The sequence below is a fragment of the Erythranthe guttata genome, chromosome 8, assembly GCF_056151865.1.
Source record: "Erythranthe guttata isolate IM_541 chromosome 8, IM_541, whole genome shotgun sequence".
NCBI classification, from domain to species: domain Eukaryota; kingdom Viridiplantae; phylum Streptophyta; class Magnoliopsida; order Lamiales; family Phrymaceae; genus Erythranthe; species Erythranthe guttata.
The window spans coordinates 20,600,794-20,621,143 of NC_142540.1; the positions used below are offsets into that span (position 1 = coordinate 20,600,794).

The 20,350-nt window shown below is 33.3% G+C and overlaps 2 protein-coding genes and 1 long non-coding RNA gene across 4 annotated transcripts; all 3 read left to right on the forward strand.

The window, feature by feature from the left end:
- The first annotated feature begins 7,034 nt into the window (after positions 1 to 7,034).
- On the forward strand, positions 7,035 to 11,396 carry LOC105970285 (cytochrome P450 CYP72A219). Its single transcript, XM_088822357.1, has 5 exons — positions 7,035 to 7,430; positions 7,545 to 7,759; positions 9,305 to 9,561; positions 9,658 to 10,045; positions 10,770 to 11,396. Exons 1-5 carry the CDS (start codon positions 7,151 to 7,153, stop codon positions 11,217 to 11,219), a joined length of 1,590 nt encoding a protein of 529 aa, XP_088678483.1. The 5' UTR covers positions 7,035 to 7,150; the 3' UTR covers positions 11,220 to 11,396.
- A 4,489-nt stretch (positions 11,397 to 15,885) lies between these two features.
- LOC105970284 (cytochrome P450 72A397) lies at positions 15,886 to 18,317 on the forward strand. Of its 2 annotated transcripts, none has more exons than XM_088822358.1 (5): positions 15,886 to 16,274; positions 16,382 to 16,596; positions 16,712 to 16,968; positions 17,081 to 17,462; positions 17,774 to 18,317. In XM_088822358.1, the coding sequence occupies exons 1-5, from the start codon at positions 15,962 to 15,964 to the stop codon at positions 18,197 to 18,199; spliced, it is 1,593 nt and encodes a 530-aa protein (XP_088678484.1). In that variant the 5' UTR covers positions 15,886 to 15,961; the 3' UTR covers positions 18,200 to 18,317. The 2 variants fall into 2 exon arrangements, with proteins under 2 accessions (XP_088678484.1, XP_088678485.1); XM_088822359.1 differs by having other exon boundaries at positions 16,069 to 16,269.
- A 987-nt stretch (positions 18,318 to 19,304) lies between these two features.
- LOC148768781 (uncharacterized) lies at positions 19,305 to 20,311 on the forward strand. Its single transcript, XR_016033260.1, has 2 exons — positions 19,305 to 19,837; positions 19,921 to 20,311. It is a non-coding gene; the product is annotated as an uncharacterized LOC148768781 (long non-coding RNA).
- Positions 20,312 to 20,350: the final 39 nt, after the last annotated feature.

A 20,350-nucleotide genomic window follows, 5' to 3' on the forward strand; every position in this document is an offset into this window, starting at 1 on the left:
CTCAATCGTGTCCTTAAGCTTTGTGATAGTTTACGCCTTGCATCCTACGACGCACGGAAACTTTTGTACATACGTGTTTCCATGTTTTCGATACGTTTCGGAAAAAAATCGAAAATGCCATGACACCTGTCTGAAATGTTTTGGGGCTGTTTTTCGTGTACGTTTTTAGTAATAATGAAAAATTACAAATGTGTTTTCACCCAAAAATTTCAGAACTCGTTTTCAGTAAAGACTTAGAGGGTGTTTGATTAAACTTATAAGCTGTTTATGACTTTAAAAGCTATTTCATAGTGTTTGGTTATTTGAAAAAAAATCTTAAAACAATCAGAAAATAAGCTGTGGGAGTGCTTTTAACTTTTAAGATTTTTTTTGAAAAGTACATATATCCCATATTTTTATTTAAGACCTTATAATAAAAACAGTTCATAAGCTCATTATCCAAACACTTTAAAAATTAATTTTAAAAATAAGACCTAACAACTTATCAGCTGTTAAAATAACTTATTAGATAAAGAACTTATCAGATGTTTAAAACGGTCTTTAAGAATTTCGTTAACAAAAATAAATTCGGGCTACGATTAGAATTACATACGAAATTCCAAAATAAAAAAATAACAAAAAATAAAAGAAAAGGAAAATCCTAATTTCGCATCCAATTTTAGTTTCAAAAAAGAATTCCCAAAAAATTAAACGAACACTCGGCCCATTGAAATCAAAATTAGGGTTACTGAACCAGCAGCAACATAAAGGGAAAGGGTAAAAGAGACATTTACTTCAGTATACCTTCTCCCTCTATAAATAAGAAAAGGAATTAGGGTTTCAGATTCAACACTGCCTTTGAGAGAACCGGGCGCGCCGGTTAATTGAGGCGTCCGAGTTCCGTTGCCGGCATACAAAAACCGTCGGAGCCCTTTTCCGGATTGCAATTGATTGAATCTCAATTTCTCTCTTGCTCGTGGAAAGGTCTCACATATCTCTCTGCTTAATTTAATTTAATTCGTCAATTTAATTTTGTTGGATTAATGGCTGATCCAAATGGGCTCTCTCTCGGCGAGAAATTGCAATTACTGGGTAGCCCTATTTCACCCGGCCTATATTTATAATCAATTGATTTTGGAGCAGCCTTCAATTGTTAATTGGCAACACGATCTCTTGTTCGTGTTTTTAATTCGAGGATAACTGCTCTAAATTTTTCTTTTTTTTTTCAATTAAATTTTCGATTTTTAATTGATGGAGTTATTCAAAGATTTGGTTTTTTGTTTTTAATTAGCCGCTGTTAGATATTCTGTTTCAATTTTGATTATTGGTTGCTATTAGAGCACTCGTCAAATTATGCAATTTAGTTGTGTTGGATTTATTTGTTGTTGAATTATTGACAATAATGATGATAAATAATAATTGTAATTTGTAGATTTAAATGGAAAATGGTCCTTGATTCGAGAACTATTTAGAAAATATTTACTCATTTCAGTTTTAATGATTTTCTTTAAAATAGAAAATCATAAATGGAAAATTTCTGTCTTTACCCTTAAGTTTAAATGGATTTCACATTTGGTCCCTCAAGTTTATTAAAAAAACATTTCGTCCCTTTTGTTTCCATAATTATACACTTTTGGTCATCTCGCTCAATTTATTATTATCAGTTAAGTGAGTGAAAGCTTGATTCCGTTAGTGCTAATGGAAATTTGATGGAAATGAATAAAAATGTTGAACTTCTAAAACACGAGGCACCAAATGAATTTTCTATTAATAAGGGGATCAAAATGTAAGTAAAGAAAATTTTGATGGCAATGAATAAAAGTATTGAATTTATGAAACATGAATGACCAAATGTATTTTCTATGGGTATGGGGATCAAATGTGAAGTTGATGTGAACTTGAGGGATGAAAACTGTAATTTCCCAAATCATGAAACATAAACAAGTGCTAAAAGTTAAAACAATACACTTTAAATAAAGGAAAACAAATAAGATGTTAACAAGTTTTCAACAGTACTCAGTGCATTCGATAGTCTTGTTTGACAGTTAACCTTTGCAGTTGTGGAAAATTCATATCATAATCTATTAACAACCATAAGTAGCATTATTGAGACTTAGGTAAGAAAATTGAATTTTGGATAGGAACTATTCACTAAATTTTCTAAATTGGTGAATTTATTTCAAATAAGTATGTATGCATTAGGGGTAGATCAGAGGGACCTTTTGCGCATGCTTTGCACTCATTTCGAAGTAACGATGATTTCAAGGTGATTGTAATCAACTACTTTACTCGCATATTTAAGACGACTTACCCGGACGAAGCAGAGATTGACGAGATATATTGTATCAGATGAAGCCGAAGGTGACCCAGTTTCCATTCATTTGTCAAAAACTAGTATTGCCCCGTTGAAATCCCCTGGCCGGACGGGCTTCCGATTCTTTTCTTTATTTGCTTTTGGCATATTATTTCTAAATATTAAAATTCTTCTGGAGGCGCTCAAGTACATTTAAATTGTTTCGATCCCTAAATTTGCTTCCCTAGAAAGAATCACAAATAATAGGCCTATTAGCTTATGTAACGTGATTTACAAAATTGGTTCCATACTCGTTACAAATCGGACGAGGAAAATTTTGAATGATAGTGTTTCTCCCATATAATCAACGTTTGTCCCCCATCGCTAACATCCCCGATGACTTCCAACTTGTCTAGGGGTGGGAACGAGCCGAGCTCGGCTCTTTTGGCCAGCTCGAGCTCGAGCTCGAGTCCATGTTGCCGAGCTCGAGATCATCGAGCCAATTTTTTTTGGCTCGAGCTCGACTCACTTAATTTTTATTTTTTTTTCATTTTTTTTATTATTTAATTTTTTTTATTAAAATCATTTAATTTTTTATTAAAAAATATTTATAGGAAAATTAAAAAAAATTAAAAAATAAATAATACTCTAGTTATATATATATTTTTTAAATTTTCTATTATATTATAATATTTTATATTATTATGAATTATTTAAGTAATATAGATTTGTTTCTATTTAAATACTAGAAATATTTATTATTAGAGACTATTTACTATTTAGTTAATAATAATAATAATAATAATAATAATAATAATAATAAGAATAAGAATAATATATATATATATATATATATATATATATATATATATATATATATATATATATATATATATATATATATATATATATATATATATATATAATTTAAAAAAAAAAAAAAAAAAAGAAGGGAGCTCGCGAGCCGGCTCGCGAGTTGTCGAACAACTAGATTTGGGCTCGAGCTCGAGCTCGTCCGAAGCTCGAGCTTGAAAAACCCGAGCTCGAGTTCGAGCATTTGTCGAGCCGGCTCGTCGAGTTCGCGAGCCGGCTCGGCTCGTTTACCACCCCTAAACTTGTCTTTTGCGGATAACACTCTCTAATTCTGTTGAGCTGAGGAGGCGGGTGAACTGATGCTTAAGGACTTTTGGACACTTATGCACGGGTGTCGGGACAAGCAATTGACATGATAATTTTACTATGAGTTTCAGCCCCAACACTCCGGAGTGGATCATCACGAGAATTATATTCAGGGATGACTGCATCGGTTCGTAGTGCCCTGTCCACATATGCTCTCATTTCGGTTATTGTAGTGGCATGGAAAAGCTGGGGTTTGAGAAATAGCGTGCTGCATTGCGGAAATGATACCATTGATGGCATTCGGTTGACTGGTGTGTTGCCTTTTCGAGCTGATTATCAACAACACACGGCGCAAATGACTACAACTCACCAGGCTCAAGTCTCCTCGGTGTGGACTGTGCCGATCCCAGGATGCATTAAACTTAATGTTGACGCAACTTTCCCTCCAGGTATGCCTTTCCGTGCGGTCTCCTTGGTGGCTAGGAGGGATCATAGCGTTTCGTGTCTAACTTGGGCGGTTCAGAAATTTCCAGTCGTCCCATCTCCGACGGAATGCGAAGCCCGAGCAGTGTTAGAGGCAATGAAATTTGCGGTTTCAAAATGATGGACTTCTACTATCTTTGAAGCCGATTGCTTAGAAATTATGAACGCTCTCAAGCTAGGCCAGATGTCTATTGCTTCTTACGGAGCTTGTCTTGACGATTGTTTCACTATTTTCGGGTCTTTTTCTAGCTGCAATTTTTCATTCATTAGACGTAAGGGTAGTGTTTTGGCCCATTTGCTTGCCACAAAATACTTCACTCTTTGTTTTAGATCAGAAGATTCTAGATTGTTTCCTTATTGAATTGAATCAACATTTAATTGTTTTTCCTTAGATAAACGATTAAAAAAGGGATAATATGCAATACCCTCTTAAGTTAGAAAATATTATGAACTAAACTCAATTGACTTTATTGACTTTTGTCTGCACCCAAATTCTAATTTTAATTTGCAAGACCCCCTGAACTAGTGTGAGAAAGACAAAAATACTCTCAACCACTATAACCTTAAATCCTAATTATTTGCATGCACCTCTATCACTTTCATCTTCTCTCTTCTCCACCTCTCCACCTAAATTTTTCAACTCCCTCTTAGAAAAATCCGACATTCCTCTGCCGCTGCCGCCTCCTTCGTCTCCTCATAAATCTCCATTTCTCTTGTTCGTACTCTCTCAATTTTTTTCCTAATCTATACACCACCACCACCGTCGCCGCCTCCCTCACTTTCTTTCGTTCACCACCGTTGTCGTCGTCTCCCTCTCCCTCTCTTTCGTTATCTTTCTATATCTATCCCTATCTTTTTCGATTTCTCTTTTGTTTTTTTCTTTCTTTCCGGATGTGAAGACATACAATTTTAGTTTTAAGGAGCAACAGTAACAGTGACTATAATCATCTTTGAATATGACTATTGTTGAATATGACTATTGTCATATTTTACTATGTAAACTATAATTGTGATAATGGCGACCATCGTCTCCGCCTCCGCTTACGCAAAAGTCGATGATGCTGAAGAAGATGGGCAAACAACAGGTTAATTGAAGAGAATCATCTATGTAGTCATGTACAGTCATATATAAGATCTGTATGTGTTTTTCTAATGTATAGTGATGCAAATGGTTGTTTTAGTTGAAGAATTTACACATTTTTTTGAGTTAATTGCATATAGCCCTATGTGAAAAGTCTAATTGCCGGAAAAGTCTTTATGTTAAAAAAATTAACATTGACCCCCGAATGATGAGTTTTATTTAATCTACCGCCCCTTTTATCATATTTTGCTGTTGACTTAGGTGAAATGACTAAAGTACCCAATTAAAATAATATAGGTAAAATATAAATTGATTTGTGTAAAAAACAAAAAAAGCAAAAAAACAAAAAAACAAAAAAAGAAAAAGAAAAAGAAATAATGAGAGAAAGGGGTTGCAACTTATCTTCTTCCTCAACACCACCGGTGAGGCTAAAACTTTTGCTTCTTATTCTTACTCTGCTCTCCAACACGGTCAACGTCAAAGAGAAACGACGAATCCAACAACGTCAGCTGACCCTGATGTGGTCGATGGTGCTACGTGTTTACTACGTGTGAATTTGTGTGTGTTAAAGGTGGAAGTGTGTGAATTTGTGTGTGTTACTACGTGTTTTTGGATTTCAGTGGGAGAGAGGGCTTTACTGAAATTTCCAGGGGCTAAATTGAAACTTTTGAAAATTTCATTTTGGTTACAAAAAATCTGGGGTGATTCTATAATTTTTGAAATTTCTGATTTAAAGGGTATTTAAGTCTTTTCAAGACGAAAAACACACCCCAGCTCACATAATTGGCGAGTGTATTGCACGATAATGGTCTAGGGGGTTTCATGACTTTGACTATATTTCATAGGTGGTTATATGCTAATACTTTTAACATAGGAGCTTTTCCGATAATTAGACTTATCACAGGGGTACTGCTTGCTAAAAACTCTATTTTTTTTAATTTATATTACGGGCTACAAGCTGATTTGTAATAACAGTATTCAAATTATGATTTTTTGTGAATGTTGATTGGATTTTTTTCGTAACTAATAGGCGATATTCATTTTTTATTTGTAATATAATTTGATAAACATGACTATATAATAAAAAAATATGAAATTTAAGTTAAAAATATACAAAACAGTAATATGGAGCAAGAATACGACTATAATCATGTATAGTCATATTCGACCTAGTAAGCTTATCGGAAAAAAAAATTCAGAAAAAAAAGTACATTTTTTTTTCAAAATATTTTTTTTATTAAAATAAATAAATAAATGAAAATACTAAATACAGTCTAGATAGTGATATACGTTGATTTATGTAAGGAAACAGTATTTTCGGTATCTCAAAACATGAATTTAAGGGATGAACCCAGTCCTATATATTTTCTCTATTAGGGTTGTATCTGAAATGGCCCCATAAAAAAATTATCTTTTAGAATTAAAAAAGATTAAACAATCCATGTTGGTTTGATATTTCAAATCTTAGTTGTATTAATTTACTATTAATTAATCAAAAAAAAAAGTTGAGGATAAATAAAATAAACATTGACTTTACAATTTGATGATTACAGCAGGCCAACCATCTTCTACACGAACATTAAAACTATGCAAATGTATATATATATATATATATATATATATATATATATATATATATATATATATATATATATATATATATATATATATATATATATATATATATATATATGTTCATTTTGACCTGGAAAAAAAAAACTGATGCAACATTGATAGTGCAAATCTCACCTTACTATTTGAAGTTGCATTCTATTTTTATATTACAAACACATATTTTTTACTGAGCCAAAAACACGTACGCCGACGAGCACTCTTGACTTAGATAATCGTTCACCAGACTTACATTTAAATTTCATTTACTGAGTTACGATAAGTGAAAATAAGGTCGGTAACTAAGAGGGCCTCGTTTTCGATTTTTGCCTCGGGCACAATTACTTTTTTTTTTTAATAATTAAAATGTTGAAACCAATGAACTTGTAAAAGATATACAAGCTAGCATTATTGCTTAATCAGCTGACTTTAACATATCATATAGTATTATCGCAGCGTCATGCCATCAAATTGTTCGATATTTTATTTCGTTCTCCACAATTCTCAGTTTCCTACGCAATTAGAACGGCACATTTTCGTTGCAGTTTACGGTTGACCATTTTTTATCGCCCGGGAAAAAAATTATGGAAACAACATTAGCCTTATTAGTTCTCATCTCTATCGCCGTGGCAGTGTCCGTAAAATGGGCAGTGAATTTAGCAAATTTTGTTTGGTTCAATCCAAGAAAATTGGAGAAGTTTCTGCGGAGTCAAGGACTCAACGGGAATCCTTACAGACCGTTTTTCGGAGACCTTAAGGAAATGACAAAAGTCATCAACGCCGAACAAAAAAGATCGATTCGACTTTCCGACGACACTTGTCCACATGTTTTCGCATATTACCACGACATCCTCAACAAGTATGGTAAGAAATAAGAATCATATCATGATTATATGAATTATGATCATCTGAGTTTTAATTATGTAGCAATTAATCGGCCCGATAAAAGTTGCGCGATTGGTTTGAATATAATATCAGGTGAGAATTCGTTCTGGTGGTTTGGGCCGTGGCCGAAGCTGAATATAGTTGACCCGGAGCTGATAAAGGAGATTCTAAAGAAACCGGATGTATTTAAAAAGCCCCTTCCAGAAATAGGCAAGATCCTTACGAGTGGGATTGTGCTTCTCGACGGCGAAAAATGGGCTAAACATAGAAAGATTATCAATCCTGCTTTCCATCTACACAAGTTGAAGGTAACTAACTATATATATAGAGTTTATTGTATGTATATCGAATTGCTGAAAAACTCCCCATGTTATTTTATTGGCAAAAACCGTGTCATAATGCATTTTTTTAGGACGCAGCGCAGACCCCTAAAAAGTGAGTTTTTAGGGGTAATTTGTCAAATATAGTTGAATCATAGGGTATATTTTTGGGCTAAATATAGTTTGCACTCCTGTACTATCATCACTGTCGCATATACCCCTTGTACTATCAAATGCGACAAAATAACCCCTGTTGTCCATCCTGTTACAATAGGTGTCCCTTTCAATTGTTGACTGACCGTTGCCCTAGCAGTTGGAAAATTTCAGACCAAAATACCCCTTTGATTGTTGTGTATAGAAGGTTCTTCACTCAGTTGTACTCAATTTCTTACCTATTTCTTCCTAATTTTAGTTACCATTCCTTTTTTTTACCCAAAACTTCTGAACAAATTTTAAATTTTAGAAATTATTTTAATTTGTTTTAAAAATTATAAATAATTACCCGGTTAAAAAAATGGTTTTCGGTAGTTTAAATTCTCAAAATTCATGTTTTAGGCCCAAACACTACATGTCATATTTTTCTTGTTCTGTTGTACGTCTTCGAATTATTTTTGCCCAAGTTACAAAGTCAGAAAATGTCTATTTATATCAAATAAAAGTAAAGGTAAAAAGGTAAATACACTGCAAAAACTAACGTCGTTAGAGATGTGAGAGTTGATTGGTAAGGTGAGGGGCTATTTTATCGCATTTCATAGAACAAGGGATATATGCGACAACGATGATAGTACAAGGGTACAAAGTATTTAATCCTATTTTTTTTACTAATAAAATAACAAGGGGAGTTAAAAAAAACACAGGGGTACCGACTGTAATAAACTCTAATCATATATATAGGGGTAAATTACGGCCACCCCTGAGGTAAAGTCAAATTACGAAAAAGCCTCTCTTGTTTGGGTAATTACAACCACCTCTCAACTATATATTGTCTTACGAAAAAACCCCTCTTTCAGTAGGTAAATTTGACACTTAAGTATGGACGTGTAGAAAAATACATAGTTGATGGGTGGTTGTAATAACCCAAACATAAGAGATTTTTTGTAATTTGATATTACTTCAGGGGGTGGCCGTATATATTTAAAACCTTTATAAATTAATACAGTCGGAATCATCCAATAATTTATCGAAATATTGATTTAACGATATATTTTTTAACATGTTGTCCTCAAGTTGGGACCAAGAAAACATATCATTTAAACGAGATTATTAATTTATCGAGGTATGTTGTCAAATTCCCCACGCTACTATCGTGGGCTATTTCTTTACCATAAATCAACCAAAGCGAACAAAACTTAGCAAAATAAGAGATCGATAGACCGCCATGAAATCAATCTCGTTAGATCCAAATTTGAATCTATGTATCGGAGATACTAATATTAAATAATTAATTTCACTAACAGCTTAACCTTTTGGCTGATGTGGTCATTCAACATAGATTGTCAGTAACTTAGGTGAATCTGAAAATTCCTTTGACAGAATATGGTTCCAACAATTGGTTTAAGCTGTTCAAACATGATACACAACTGGAAATCCATAATTTCAAATAGTAATAATGAAGGTGGTTGGTCAGAAATTGACGTGTGGCCCCACCTCGAAGATTTAACCGGAGACGTAATTTCGCGCACAGCGTTCGGCAGCCGCCATGAACAAGGAACAAGGATATTTCATCTCCAGCGCGAAAGATCTAAGCTCACCATGCAACTATTGCAGCTGTCCTTCATCCCTGGATGGAGGTTTGTAATAAAAATAAAATCGCTTCACGAATTCGTCTCGTTTTCGTTCGAGGATATTAAAAAATGATGTATGTGTTTTCTTTTTTGTCTTTATAGATATCTTCCGACGAAACTAAACAAGAAAGTCAGGGCGATAAACGACGAAATCGAGTCCTTACTAAGAGGCATAGTCGACGAAAGGCAGAAGGCCTTGGAGAGGGGAGACGTCGTTGCTAGTGATGATTTATTAGGTATATTAATGGAATCGAATTCAAGATTCGTTGATGAATTCGGAAACAAGAATAAGGGGATGAGTATCGAAGATGTGATCGGGGAGTGCAAGCTATTCTACGTAGCCGGCTCGGAGACAACGTCTTGTTTGCTTGTGTGGACTATGGTTTTGATGTGCAAACACCCCGAGTGGCAAACTCTAGCGAGAGAAGAGGTTATTCGAGTTTTCGGGAATTCGGAGCCAAGTTTCGAAGGCTTAAATCAGCTCAAAACTGTAAGTTTTAGTTGAAGTTTTTGAGTTTATTGCATTTGCACCCCTGTATTATATCGGATTGCTAAATAAATCCATATATTATTAATATTAGCAAAAAATTCCCTATATATACTGCGTTTAATTTCATTTTGCACCCTTAAAATGTATCATTTTGGCACTTTGCACCCTCGGAACATGTTTAATCATTCAAATTGCAACCTAGTTTATTTTCCGTCCTCAAGTTTCCACTGTTGACATATTTTCTGATTGTCAACATAGTCATTTTTGCTCGAAACCGTGAAGAAAATATCAATTGAATAGCAAAAATGACCATGTCGACGATCAAAAAAATAAGTTAACGACGGAAAATTATGGCCGAAAAATATTGCAGGGTGCACTTTGAACGATTAACATTTAAACGTTTTGAGGGTACAATGTGCCATAAATAAATTTTGAAGGTGCAAAGTGTCAAAATAGTATATTTCACGGGTGCAAAATGAATTTAAGCCATATATAGTGCATTTAGTTTAGCACACAACCCCTAAATGACGAGGTTTTAGGGGTAGTTTGCTATAAAAATTGTATTGCACGGAGGGTTTTTGCTAATATTAATAACAATAGATTTTCTTTAACAATTATAATAAATGCAGAGGCGTCGAATGCAATATAAAACCCTAACGATTTTCATACAAGTGTATTTACGATATCGACTATTTAGACAAATTTTGCTCGTCCGGGCATGCAGGTGACCATGATCCTGCAAGAAGTGTTGAGGTTATACCCGCCGTTTCCTAGGATACCCCGAGCCACTACCGAGACGGTGAAACTAGGGAACATGATTATTCCTGCAGGGGTACATTTGTCATTGCTAGTGGGCTTAACGCATTGCGATCCCAATATTTGGGGCGACGATTCAAAGGAGTTCAATCCATTGAGGTTTTCTCAAGGAGTAGTTTCCGATGACGTGGCGAAAATCCAATCCTCGTTGATCTCTTTCAGTTCAGGCCCTCGAGTTTGTATCGGCCAGAATTTCGCGATGATCGAAGCGAAAACGGCTATAGCAATGATTCTTCGAAGCTTCTCTTTTGAGCTTTCTCCGTCTTATTTACATGCCCCTTTCGCGGTTCTCACTCTTCAACCACAGTACGGTGCTCCGATCATTTTGCGCAGTCTGCAATCATTGCCTGGATCCTAAACAATTGTATACACCACATACACACACACACATATGTATATAATGCAATAAATTGTGTAGTTGTATTTCGTTTTCAACCAAATTTAAGATTTGTACTGTTGGATCATGTTAGTTTAATTTGTAAAACCTCCCCTTGCACTAACACTTAGTGGGCCACATATATCCGCGTGGATCAAATTCTGGAGACCTTCAGTACGTTCCATTTGCCCCTTAAAGGTCAGTTTGGTCATTTTCTCTTTAAGATATGATTTACATGTTTATAGTGAGTTCACGTCATCCAAAGTGAATAATTCCTCATGAACAAACTCGTTCATCATTCTTAAAGAAATATGACCTAATCGGGCATGCCAAAGTTGTGTGAGGTTTTGACTTGTATCTTTTCGTTTTGCTGATATAACATTTTGCCTGAACCTAGTTCTTACAAGTTGTTTAATAGTTGTCACTTTCAAATAACATTTTCATCCTTTTGTATAATGCAAACCGGTTTTTCAAAAACGAAAGTAAAACCTTCTTTGTGAGTAGTATGAATAAAAATAAGGTTTCTAATAAGAGACATAACAAATAAGTAATTGTTAAAAACAATAGTAAAACCAGAATCGCAAATATCTAAATAAAATGTTCTTATAAGTAAGTCTCACTCACCTTTTAAAGTCTTCTGCTTTTTACCCCAAAATTTCACAAGCAACAAATAATATAGTCAACTCCATTTCATGACTTTTACCCAACAACCGGTTCACAAGGAAAAAAAATGCGGCGAAGTAGGACGGCTACTCGTTTTGTAAATTGGGAAAATGTGAGGGATACAAAGTGGGAATTCTTGTACATGTGCCTGGAAATTAAGAAACTTGTGCGGGGTTTTGACTTATATCTTTTCGTTTTGCTGATATAACATTTTGCTTGAACCTAGTTCTTACAAGTTGTTTAGTAGTTGTCACTTACAAATCACATTTTCGTCCTTTTGTATAATGCAAATCGGTTTTCCAAAAACAAAAGTAAAACCTTCTTTGTCAGTAATATGAATAAAAATAAGGTTTCTAATAAGAGACATAACAAATAAGTAATTGTTAAAAACAATAGTAAAACGAGAATCGCAAATATTTAAATAAACTGTTCTTATTGCTTCAACAACAACCTTTGCTTCATTTCTCATTCTTAAGTAAGTCTCACTCACCTTTAGTCTTATTTTATACCCCAAAAATTCACAAGCAACAAATAATACGGGTAAACAACATAAAACCCCCCTGTGTTAAGGAAAACCTGCACCAAACCCTCCTGTGTTTTTTTCCTTGTGTAAAATCCCCTTGTGTTTTATTTTACTTTGCACGAAATCCCCTTTCCGTTAAAAGTTAACACCGTTAGCTATAAATGGGGTTTTATGCAAGTTTTTTGTAACATAGGGGGATTTGGTGCATGATTTTGCAAAATAAGGGGGATCTACGCAAATTAATTTATTCATTTAAAATTCAATTTATTTTCTTAAATTAAGTCGAATATATCGATTAATTTAAAATATGAAATTAAGAAAATAATACTCGAGATGGAGGTTGGAACAAATTCACAAATTATTTATGTTCTTTTCACATATAATTAATCAAGAATAAATTATAAACATATATAAAATTCTAATAAAATAATTATATAATTTAAAAATTCAAAATTCATACATTATATTAATAAATTATATCATATACAAATTGATTTATGAAAAAAAAAACATTCACCACACCCACACCTATTAAATTTTTATTTTCCATATTGTATTTGAATAAATGTGTTCAATTTAATTTCAAAAAATAATATGAAATTTAAACAAATAAATTATTTTTTGCATAAAATCCCCTTGTATTGTAGAAAATATGCACCAAATCCCCCTATGTTACAAAAAACTTGCATAAAACTCCATTTATAGCTAACGGTGTTAACTTTTAACAGAAAGGGGATTTCGTACAAAGTAAAATAAAACACAAGGGGTTTTACGTAGGAAAAAAAAACACAGGGGATTTGGTGCAGTTTTCCCTTAACACAGGGGGTTTTTATGCTGTTTACCCCAAGTAATAAAGTCAACTCCATTTCACTTTCACCCAACAACCGGTTCACAATAAAAAAAATTGCGGCTAAATAGGACGGCGACTTGTTTTGTAAATTGGGAAAATGTGAGGGATACAGAGTGGGGAATTATGATTTAGGGGATTTTGATTTGAAAAGACAATTATACCCTTGCAAGGGACATGCGCATTGCACATGAATTCCGGCCAAAATGACATGAAATATAGTATATATGAGAACTGTATTTAATTTTGGGTTAAATACAGTTTACATCCTAAAATATACCATCTGTAACACTTACCTTATAAAGTATCATTTGTAACACTTACCTCCTTCAGGGACAATTTAATTTGTACTTTAAATTCTAATACCTCAAAATTTTCTCTTTTATTGAATGAATAACTAAACGAATAATTAAATTATAAAACTAAAAATATTTTTTGGAAAATGCAATATTTAAAAATTTAAAAATATTATCTCGCCTTGGGTACATATTTAATAAATAACATTTAATTGTTGTTGGACCAATTAATCGAATATATTCATATCGATAAATTTTAAGAAATCAATACATAACTAATAGTAATCTTAATTATTTAAATTTATTTTAGTTCATTGATTTCTTAAAATATATTTTCATTCATTATTATATTTTCAATAATTTAATTTTAGTTACTTTTTATTTTTTATGATCCAATAACTATTAGTTTGTTATGTTTATTATTTTTAAAATTTTGAATTATAAAATAATTAATGTTGAGGGGTAAATGTTACAAATGATACTTTAAGGGGTAAGTGTTACATACGCTATAATTCAGGGGTGCAAAGTGTATTAACCCTTTTTTTTTGTCAAGGTTGCAAAGCGTGCAAAATGACTAAAGTTCACGCCGCAAAAAGGCGGCAAAGTGCTATTTACTCTAATACAAAAAATGGTAAATTATACCTACACCCCTGAGGTATGCTAAAATAATTTTAATGTCCCTGTGGTATTGGTAATTACCACACTGCTGAAACAATCAACGGAGCCATGATTTCATGTCCTGGCGACCGATATGTATCGCGGGGCCGTTAATGCTACCATAGACGAAAAATTATAAATCTTATGTAAAATAATAAGGATTTAAGAAATGTTAGGGGATCCATGTCACTCCCTAGCTCTATGTCGTCTGTACCACTGCCTGAAACTAATAGTCCGTTAGAACCCTAATGGAATAACATATCCAATGGATTATTACAATGTTTTAGGAGTGATTGTAATTACCGATACTATAGGGACCTTAAAGTTATTACCTCAGAGGTGTGGGTGTAATTTACCCTAAAAAAAATAAATCAAGTTTTCGTTCTCTACAAAAAAAAAAAGCTCTTTCCCAAATCTAGAAAATCATAAAATTCAAAATATATGGTGTGTAGCGAAAGAAAAGGAAGAACAAGTTTCAAGAATGAATCGCATCTGCCTAAGAGTGTTGACTTTTTCCAATCGTAAGTCGTAACACAGCCAACTAACTATCATTTAAATAATCGTGGAGAGAGAAGAATATATATATTTGATATTAAATTAAAAAAAGGATGAGTATTATGATATTCATCAATAATTGAGATATATATATATATATATATATATATATATATATATATATATATATATATATATATATATATATATATATATATATATATATATATATATATATATATAACTTTGATAGTAGTTTATTATTGGACTTTTCGTAACAAAATAAAGTTGTTTAGAATTCTATATTCATGTACCTAAGAGGGTGTTTGGTTAAGCTTATAAGATGTTTTAGAGTTTATAAGCTCTTCCAAAGTGTTTGGTAATTTTTTAGAAAAAGATCTTAATTATTTTTAAAATAAGCTGTTGGAGAGCAAATAAGATCTTTTTAAATAAGTACCTCCACCCCACCTTTTTATTTAAGATATTATAATGAGTAAAAATAGGAAATAAGCTCATTATCGAAACACTCTAAAAATTAATCATAAAAATAAGATGTAACAACTTATCAGGTCTTAAAACATCTTATCAGACGTAAGAATTTATCAGCTATTTAAAATAAGTTTAGCCAAACACCCTCTAAATGTTAAATGATAAATACTATACTATAGCCAGAGCCAGAGGTAAGGGTGGAACTCCGAGAGATCGGATCTGAATAAGCACTTTCGAGATTTTTTTGTGAAGTGAAAAACTAAGTCTAATTTCAGTACGAAGAAAATCGTAAATTGGGATGCAATAACTCATTCCAAAATCGAAAAGTTTTCGAATTGGAATCGGCGTGGTTCGGAAAATTTCAAAATTTTAGTGAACTAAAATATGAATTGCATAAGGGGTAGTTCGGTTACCTATATTGGATTAGATGAGATTGTATTAATTGTCTACTGATTAATTAATTATTTAATTAGTAAGACGTTCGGTTCATTGCATTAAATCTTGTATTAATCTGTTAAATTCTGGTATTAACAAGAATTGTAGTAAGACGTTCGGTTCAATAGGGGAATTTTTGCTAAACAAATGTTACAACGGGCGGTTTTGCTAATATTAATAATACGGGGATTATTTTAGCAATTCAATATAAATATATATACAACCTATGGGTACTAATAAGATAACATATAAGACTTTAAATCATTGGTGATATCTGCAAGCAATCCAACCTCCTCCAGCTTCATATATTATATCAATAATGCATTTGAAAACTGAGATCATATTTTGGAAAATGGATGTAACATTTGCAGTAATAATTCTCACCACAATCATAGTAGCGGTATGCGCAAAACGGGTCGTAAAGTTACTAAATTGGGTTTGGTTTACGCCGAGAAAGATCGAGAAAATCCTAAGGCAACAAGGCCTCAATGGGACTCCTTATATGCCATTTCTTCGAGACCTCAACGATTTCGTCACAGGCATGAACGAAGGTCAAACACGAACGATTCAGCTCTCCGATGATTGTTTGCCTCACATTTTCTCGTATCACCACCACATTTTCACCAAGTATGGTACGAATATTTACTATATAATATATATATATATATATATATATATATATATATACACACACACACACACATAATAATATATGATAGATTAATTTATATTATATCAGGTGAGAATTCATTCTGGTGGTTCGGGCCATGGCCGAAGCTGAATATAGTCGATCCGGAGCTAATAAAGGAAATTATGAGCAAACCCGATTTATTTCAGAAACCCTTTCCCGAAACGGGTAAGATCCTAGCTGGCGGACTTGCGTTTTTGGAAGGCGAAAAATGGGCTAAACATAGAAAAATTGTTAATCCTGCTTTCCATGTGGACAAGCTCAAGGTAATTTAATGAGTCCTATTTTTATGTTTATTTGTTTTTATTTGTTTTTATTTTTTATTTTTTCGGAAATTTGGACTAATTAGAATCGGAAAAATTATTCGTTGATGATGAATAGAATATGGTACCGTTGATTGGTTTGAGTTGTTCAAACATGATACAAAAATGGAAAGCCATAGTTTCATCCAATAGTGAAAAGGGTAGTTTGTCGGAAATTGACGTGTGGCCGTTTCTAGAAGATTTAACGGGCGACGTAATTTCACGCACGGCTTTTGGGAGTAGCCACGAAGAAGGAATGAGGATATTTCAACTCACGAGGGATAAACTTAAGCTCACTATGCAAATATTCCTGCTGTGTATGATCCCGGGATGGAGGTTCGAATTAATTATATTATTACACAAACTTTGTAATAATTGCAATATTTTAACGTCATCGTCCGATATTTATATTTTTTTCGATGATTCGATTTTTTTGTTGTTGTTATAGATATCTTCCTACAAAAATAAATAGGGAATTGAAATCAATGACCGAAGAGCTCCAATCTTTACTAAGAGGTATGATCGACAAAAGACAGAAAGCGATGGACAGGGGCGAAACGGTCGACGACTTTTTAGGTATCTTAATGGAATCTAATTCAAGATCCATTCAAGAACATGGAAAGAAGAACGCCGGAATGAGTATCGAAGATGTAATGGAGGAGTGCAAGCTGTTCTACTTCTCCGGCTCGGAGACGACCTCGAGTTTGCTCGTGTGGACAATGATTTTGTTGTGCCAACATCCTGAGTGGCAAACGAAAGCTAGAGAAGAGATTAATCTAGTGTTTGGGAACTCGGATCCAACTTTTGAAGCCTTAAATCAGCTAAAAAATGTAAGAATATCTATCTATATTACTAAAATACCCTTGTCATTAGGTTGTTGCGCACATATTGAGAAAATTAATAAAATATGCATGGGTTATAGCGCCAAACAAAAAAAAAGATGTGCATGAAATTACTAAAATATCCTTGTCAATATCTAATTTATTTTTTATTAGTTTAGAGTGATAAAGAGAAAAAATGAAAAGAAAGTGCAATTAGTGTAATCATTATTGAAACTCTAAAGTGAGAAAATAATTTGGGATAAAAAAAAAGTCTTAGAAAACCACATTTCTTTTTTAACTACGCTAATTGGCTTTGGTAGGTGACGATGATCCTGCAAGAATCGCTAAGGTTGTACTCACCGATACCTCTGACGGCAAGAGAAGCCACAGAGACGGTGAAACTAGGAAAATTGACTATTCCAGCAGGGACACAATTTTCAATTCTAATAGGCATACTCCATCGCAATCCCGATATTTGGGGCGACGATGCAAATGAGTTCAAACCTCAGAGATTCTCCGAAGGGTTTTCTAATGCGTCGAAAATTCAATCATCTTTCATACCGTTCAGTTCGGGCCCACGGGTGTGTCTCGGGATAAACTTCACGATGATCGAAGCGAAAATAGCTCTATCATTGATTCTCAAGTGTTTCTCGTTTGAGCTGTCTCCAAATTATTTGCATGGTCCTTTTCCGGTTCTTACTCTTACACCACAGTATGGTGCCCCGATGATTCTGCGCCGTCTCTAATCGTACAAATACGTAGTTTGGTCCGAAACATGTGTATGGTTTATGGTTATATGCATCAATGGGATTTAGCATGTAATATTTTACAATGTCTTCATTTTGTGTGTCATGTTTGAGATAACTACCATCTCTTGTGTACAATTAAAATTTCTTGTGCTTGATTTTAGGTTGAAATCCTATATCACTCCATTATGTGAGGTTGAAAAAAGAGGTAATAATAATATGGGTGAAAAATGAATATTTCAAATTATTTATATTCTTTTAACATATAATATGAAAATAAATAAATAATAGTACATTTATATTTTTGTACATATAAATACATCCAAGCTAAATTATATAAATATATAACAATTTTTAATTAGGGTTAATGGCAGTTTGCTCCCCGAACTTTGGCGTGTTTTGCACTTCACTCCCTTGACTACAAAAAGTTGCACGGTGCCCCCTCCACTTACATATTTGCAAAACGCGTTTGGTGGGGGGGGGGGGGGGGGGGGGGGGGGGGGGGAGCTAAAATGCCACTAACCCTTTTAATTACGAGTGGTGCTATTTCCATCTCCAAAGTATCTCAATTCACCATCAAATATTATAAAATGTCATAAATACCCCTCAAATTTATAACTCACCACCCTTCCTTATATTCACTTAATCCTCATGTGTTCTAATTTATTTATATTTTATTATATTTATTTTTTATTTTTTGTAATGAAATATTTATTACAAGATATTTAAAATTTCATATCAGATGACCTACAAATTATGTAAAAAAAATTTAGGAAACGAAATTATATTAAGTCAAACTGGTCAAATCTTGAGAAAGTTCATGACCTTTCATACAAGCATTCTTAATTTATTTATCCAAAAACGTAAATTCCTGCTCATTTTGACCTTCAAAAATATTTTTTGACGAAACTATTATTCACTTAAAGTGGAGAGGGTGTGATTTCCAGTGAAAATGATATAAATATTTTAATTAATTTAATGGTAGATGGTTTATAAATTTGTAAAAATTATATGTGAAAGAAGAAGAAAGGGGTAAAATGAGAAATATATTTAATTTGGTGGTGAAATAATTTATTTTGAGGGTGGAAATAGCACGTCTCTTAATTATAAGAGTAAAAAGCAGTTTACCCCCTAAACTATAGCCCGTTTTGCACTTTACCCCCCAAACAAAAAATTTTTGCACGTTTTTACCTAAACTTCGGTTTTCGTTGCACGGTGCCTTAAAAAGGGAATATTCCGGGCATTTTTGCCGGAATCCCACACATGTGCATTTCACGTGATTTTTCTAAGGGTAAAACCGTCTCATCACTTAAAAACTAACCTAGGGCTGTATTTCCCCCCTTTTCCTCTCCCGTTTGTCCAATTTTCCCTCCAAAATTAAGAGCTTCTCCTTCTTCTTTATACCTGCTGTGCTCCAAATCTTATAGCCCTCTTCCCATCCGTTTTTTTGTCTTCTCTCACAGACGAAAATCACTTAGAAATTATTGTCTTTTTTTTTTTTCCTGTCGTCTCTCACAAACGAAAGCAATCTGTGAGAGAATGGAAGCAACGTGTTATTGTTCGAGAAGGGTAGTCACAAGAACTTCCTGGACTGATTTAAATCCAGGAAGGAGATTTTCGACATGTGATAACTACAAGGTATGGTTGTTTTGATCTTGTTATGTTGTTTATAATTATAGATAATTAACTACTAATTATTATGTTGAATTTTTTTTTTTCAGAAAATTCGAGGCTGTAACTACTTTGTGTGGATTGACCCCCCGATGTGTGACAGATCTCGTCAAATTATTCCTGGGCTGCTTCGGAAAATTAACATGCGTGAAGAGGAGTTGATGAAGAAGAGTTCAAGGGAAAAGTGCCTGTGGATTGCAGTGATAATCTCATGGTTGTTTGTGTATCTCCTTATATAATATGTCTGTGTTCTTGAAATTAAAATATTTATTTCTGTATCTTGAAAATCTGTGTTCTTGAGATTAAGATATTTTGGAGTTTTTGATTTTTTATGTAGTGAGTTGTGTTCTATTGTTCTTGTGTCTCTGTTTTTCAAAAAACAGATTGTGTAGTGTAATTTCATCTTTATGTAATGAAATCAATGGCTATTGTGATGTGGTTTATTCATCTTAATGTACTCTTTATGTAATGAAGTCAATG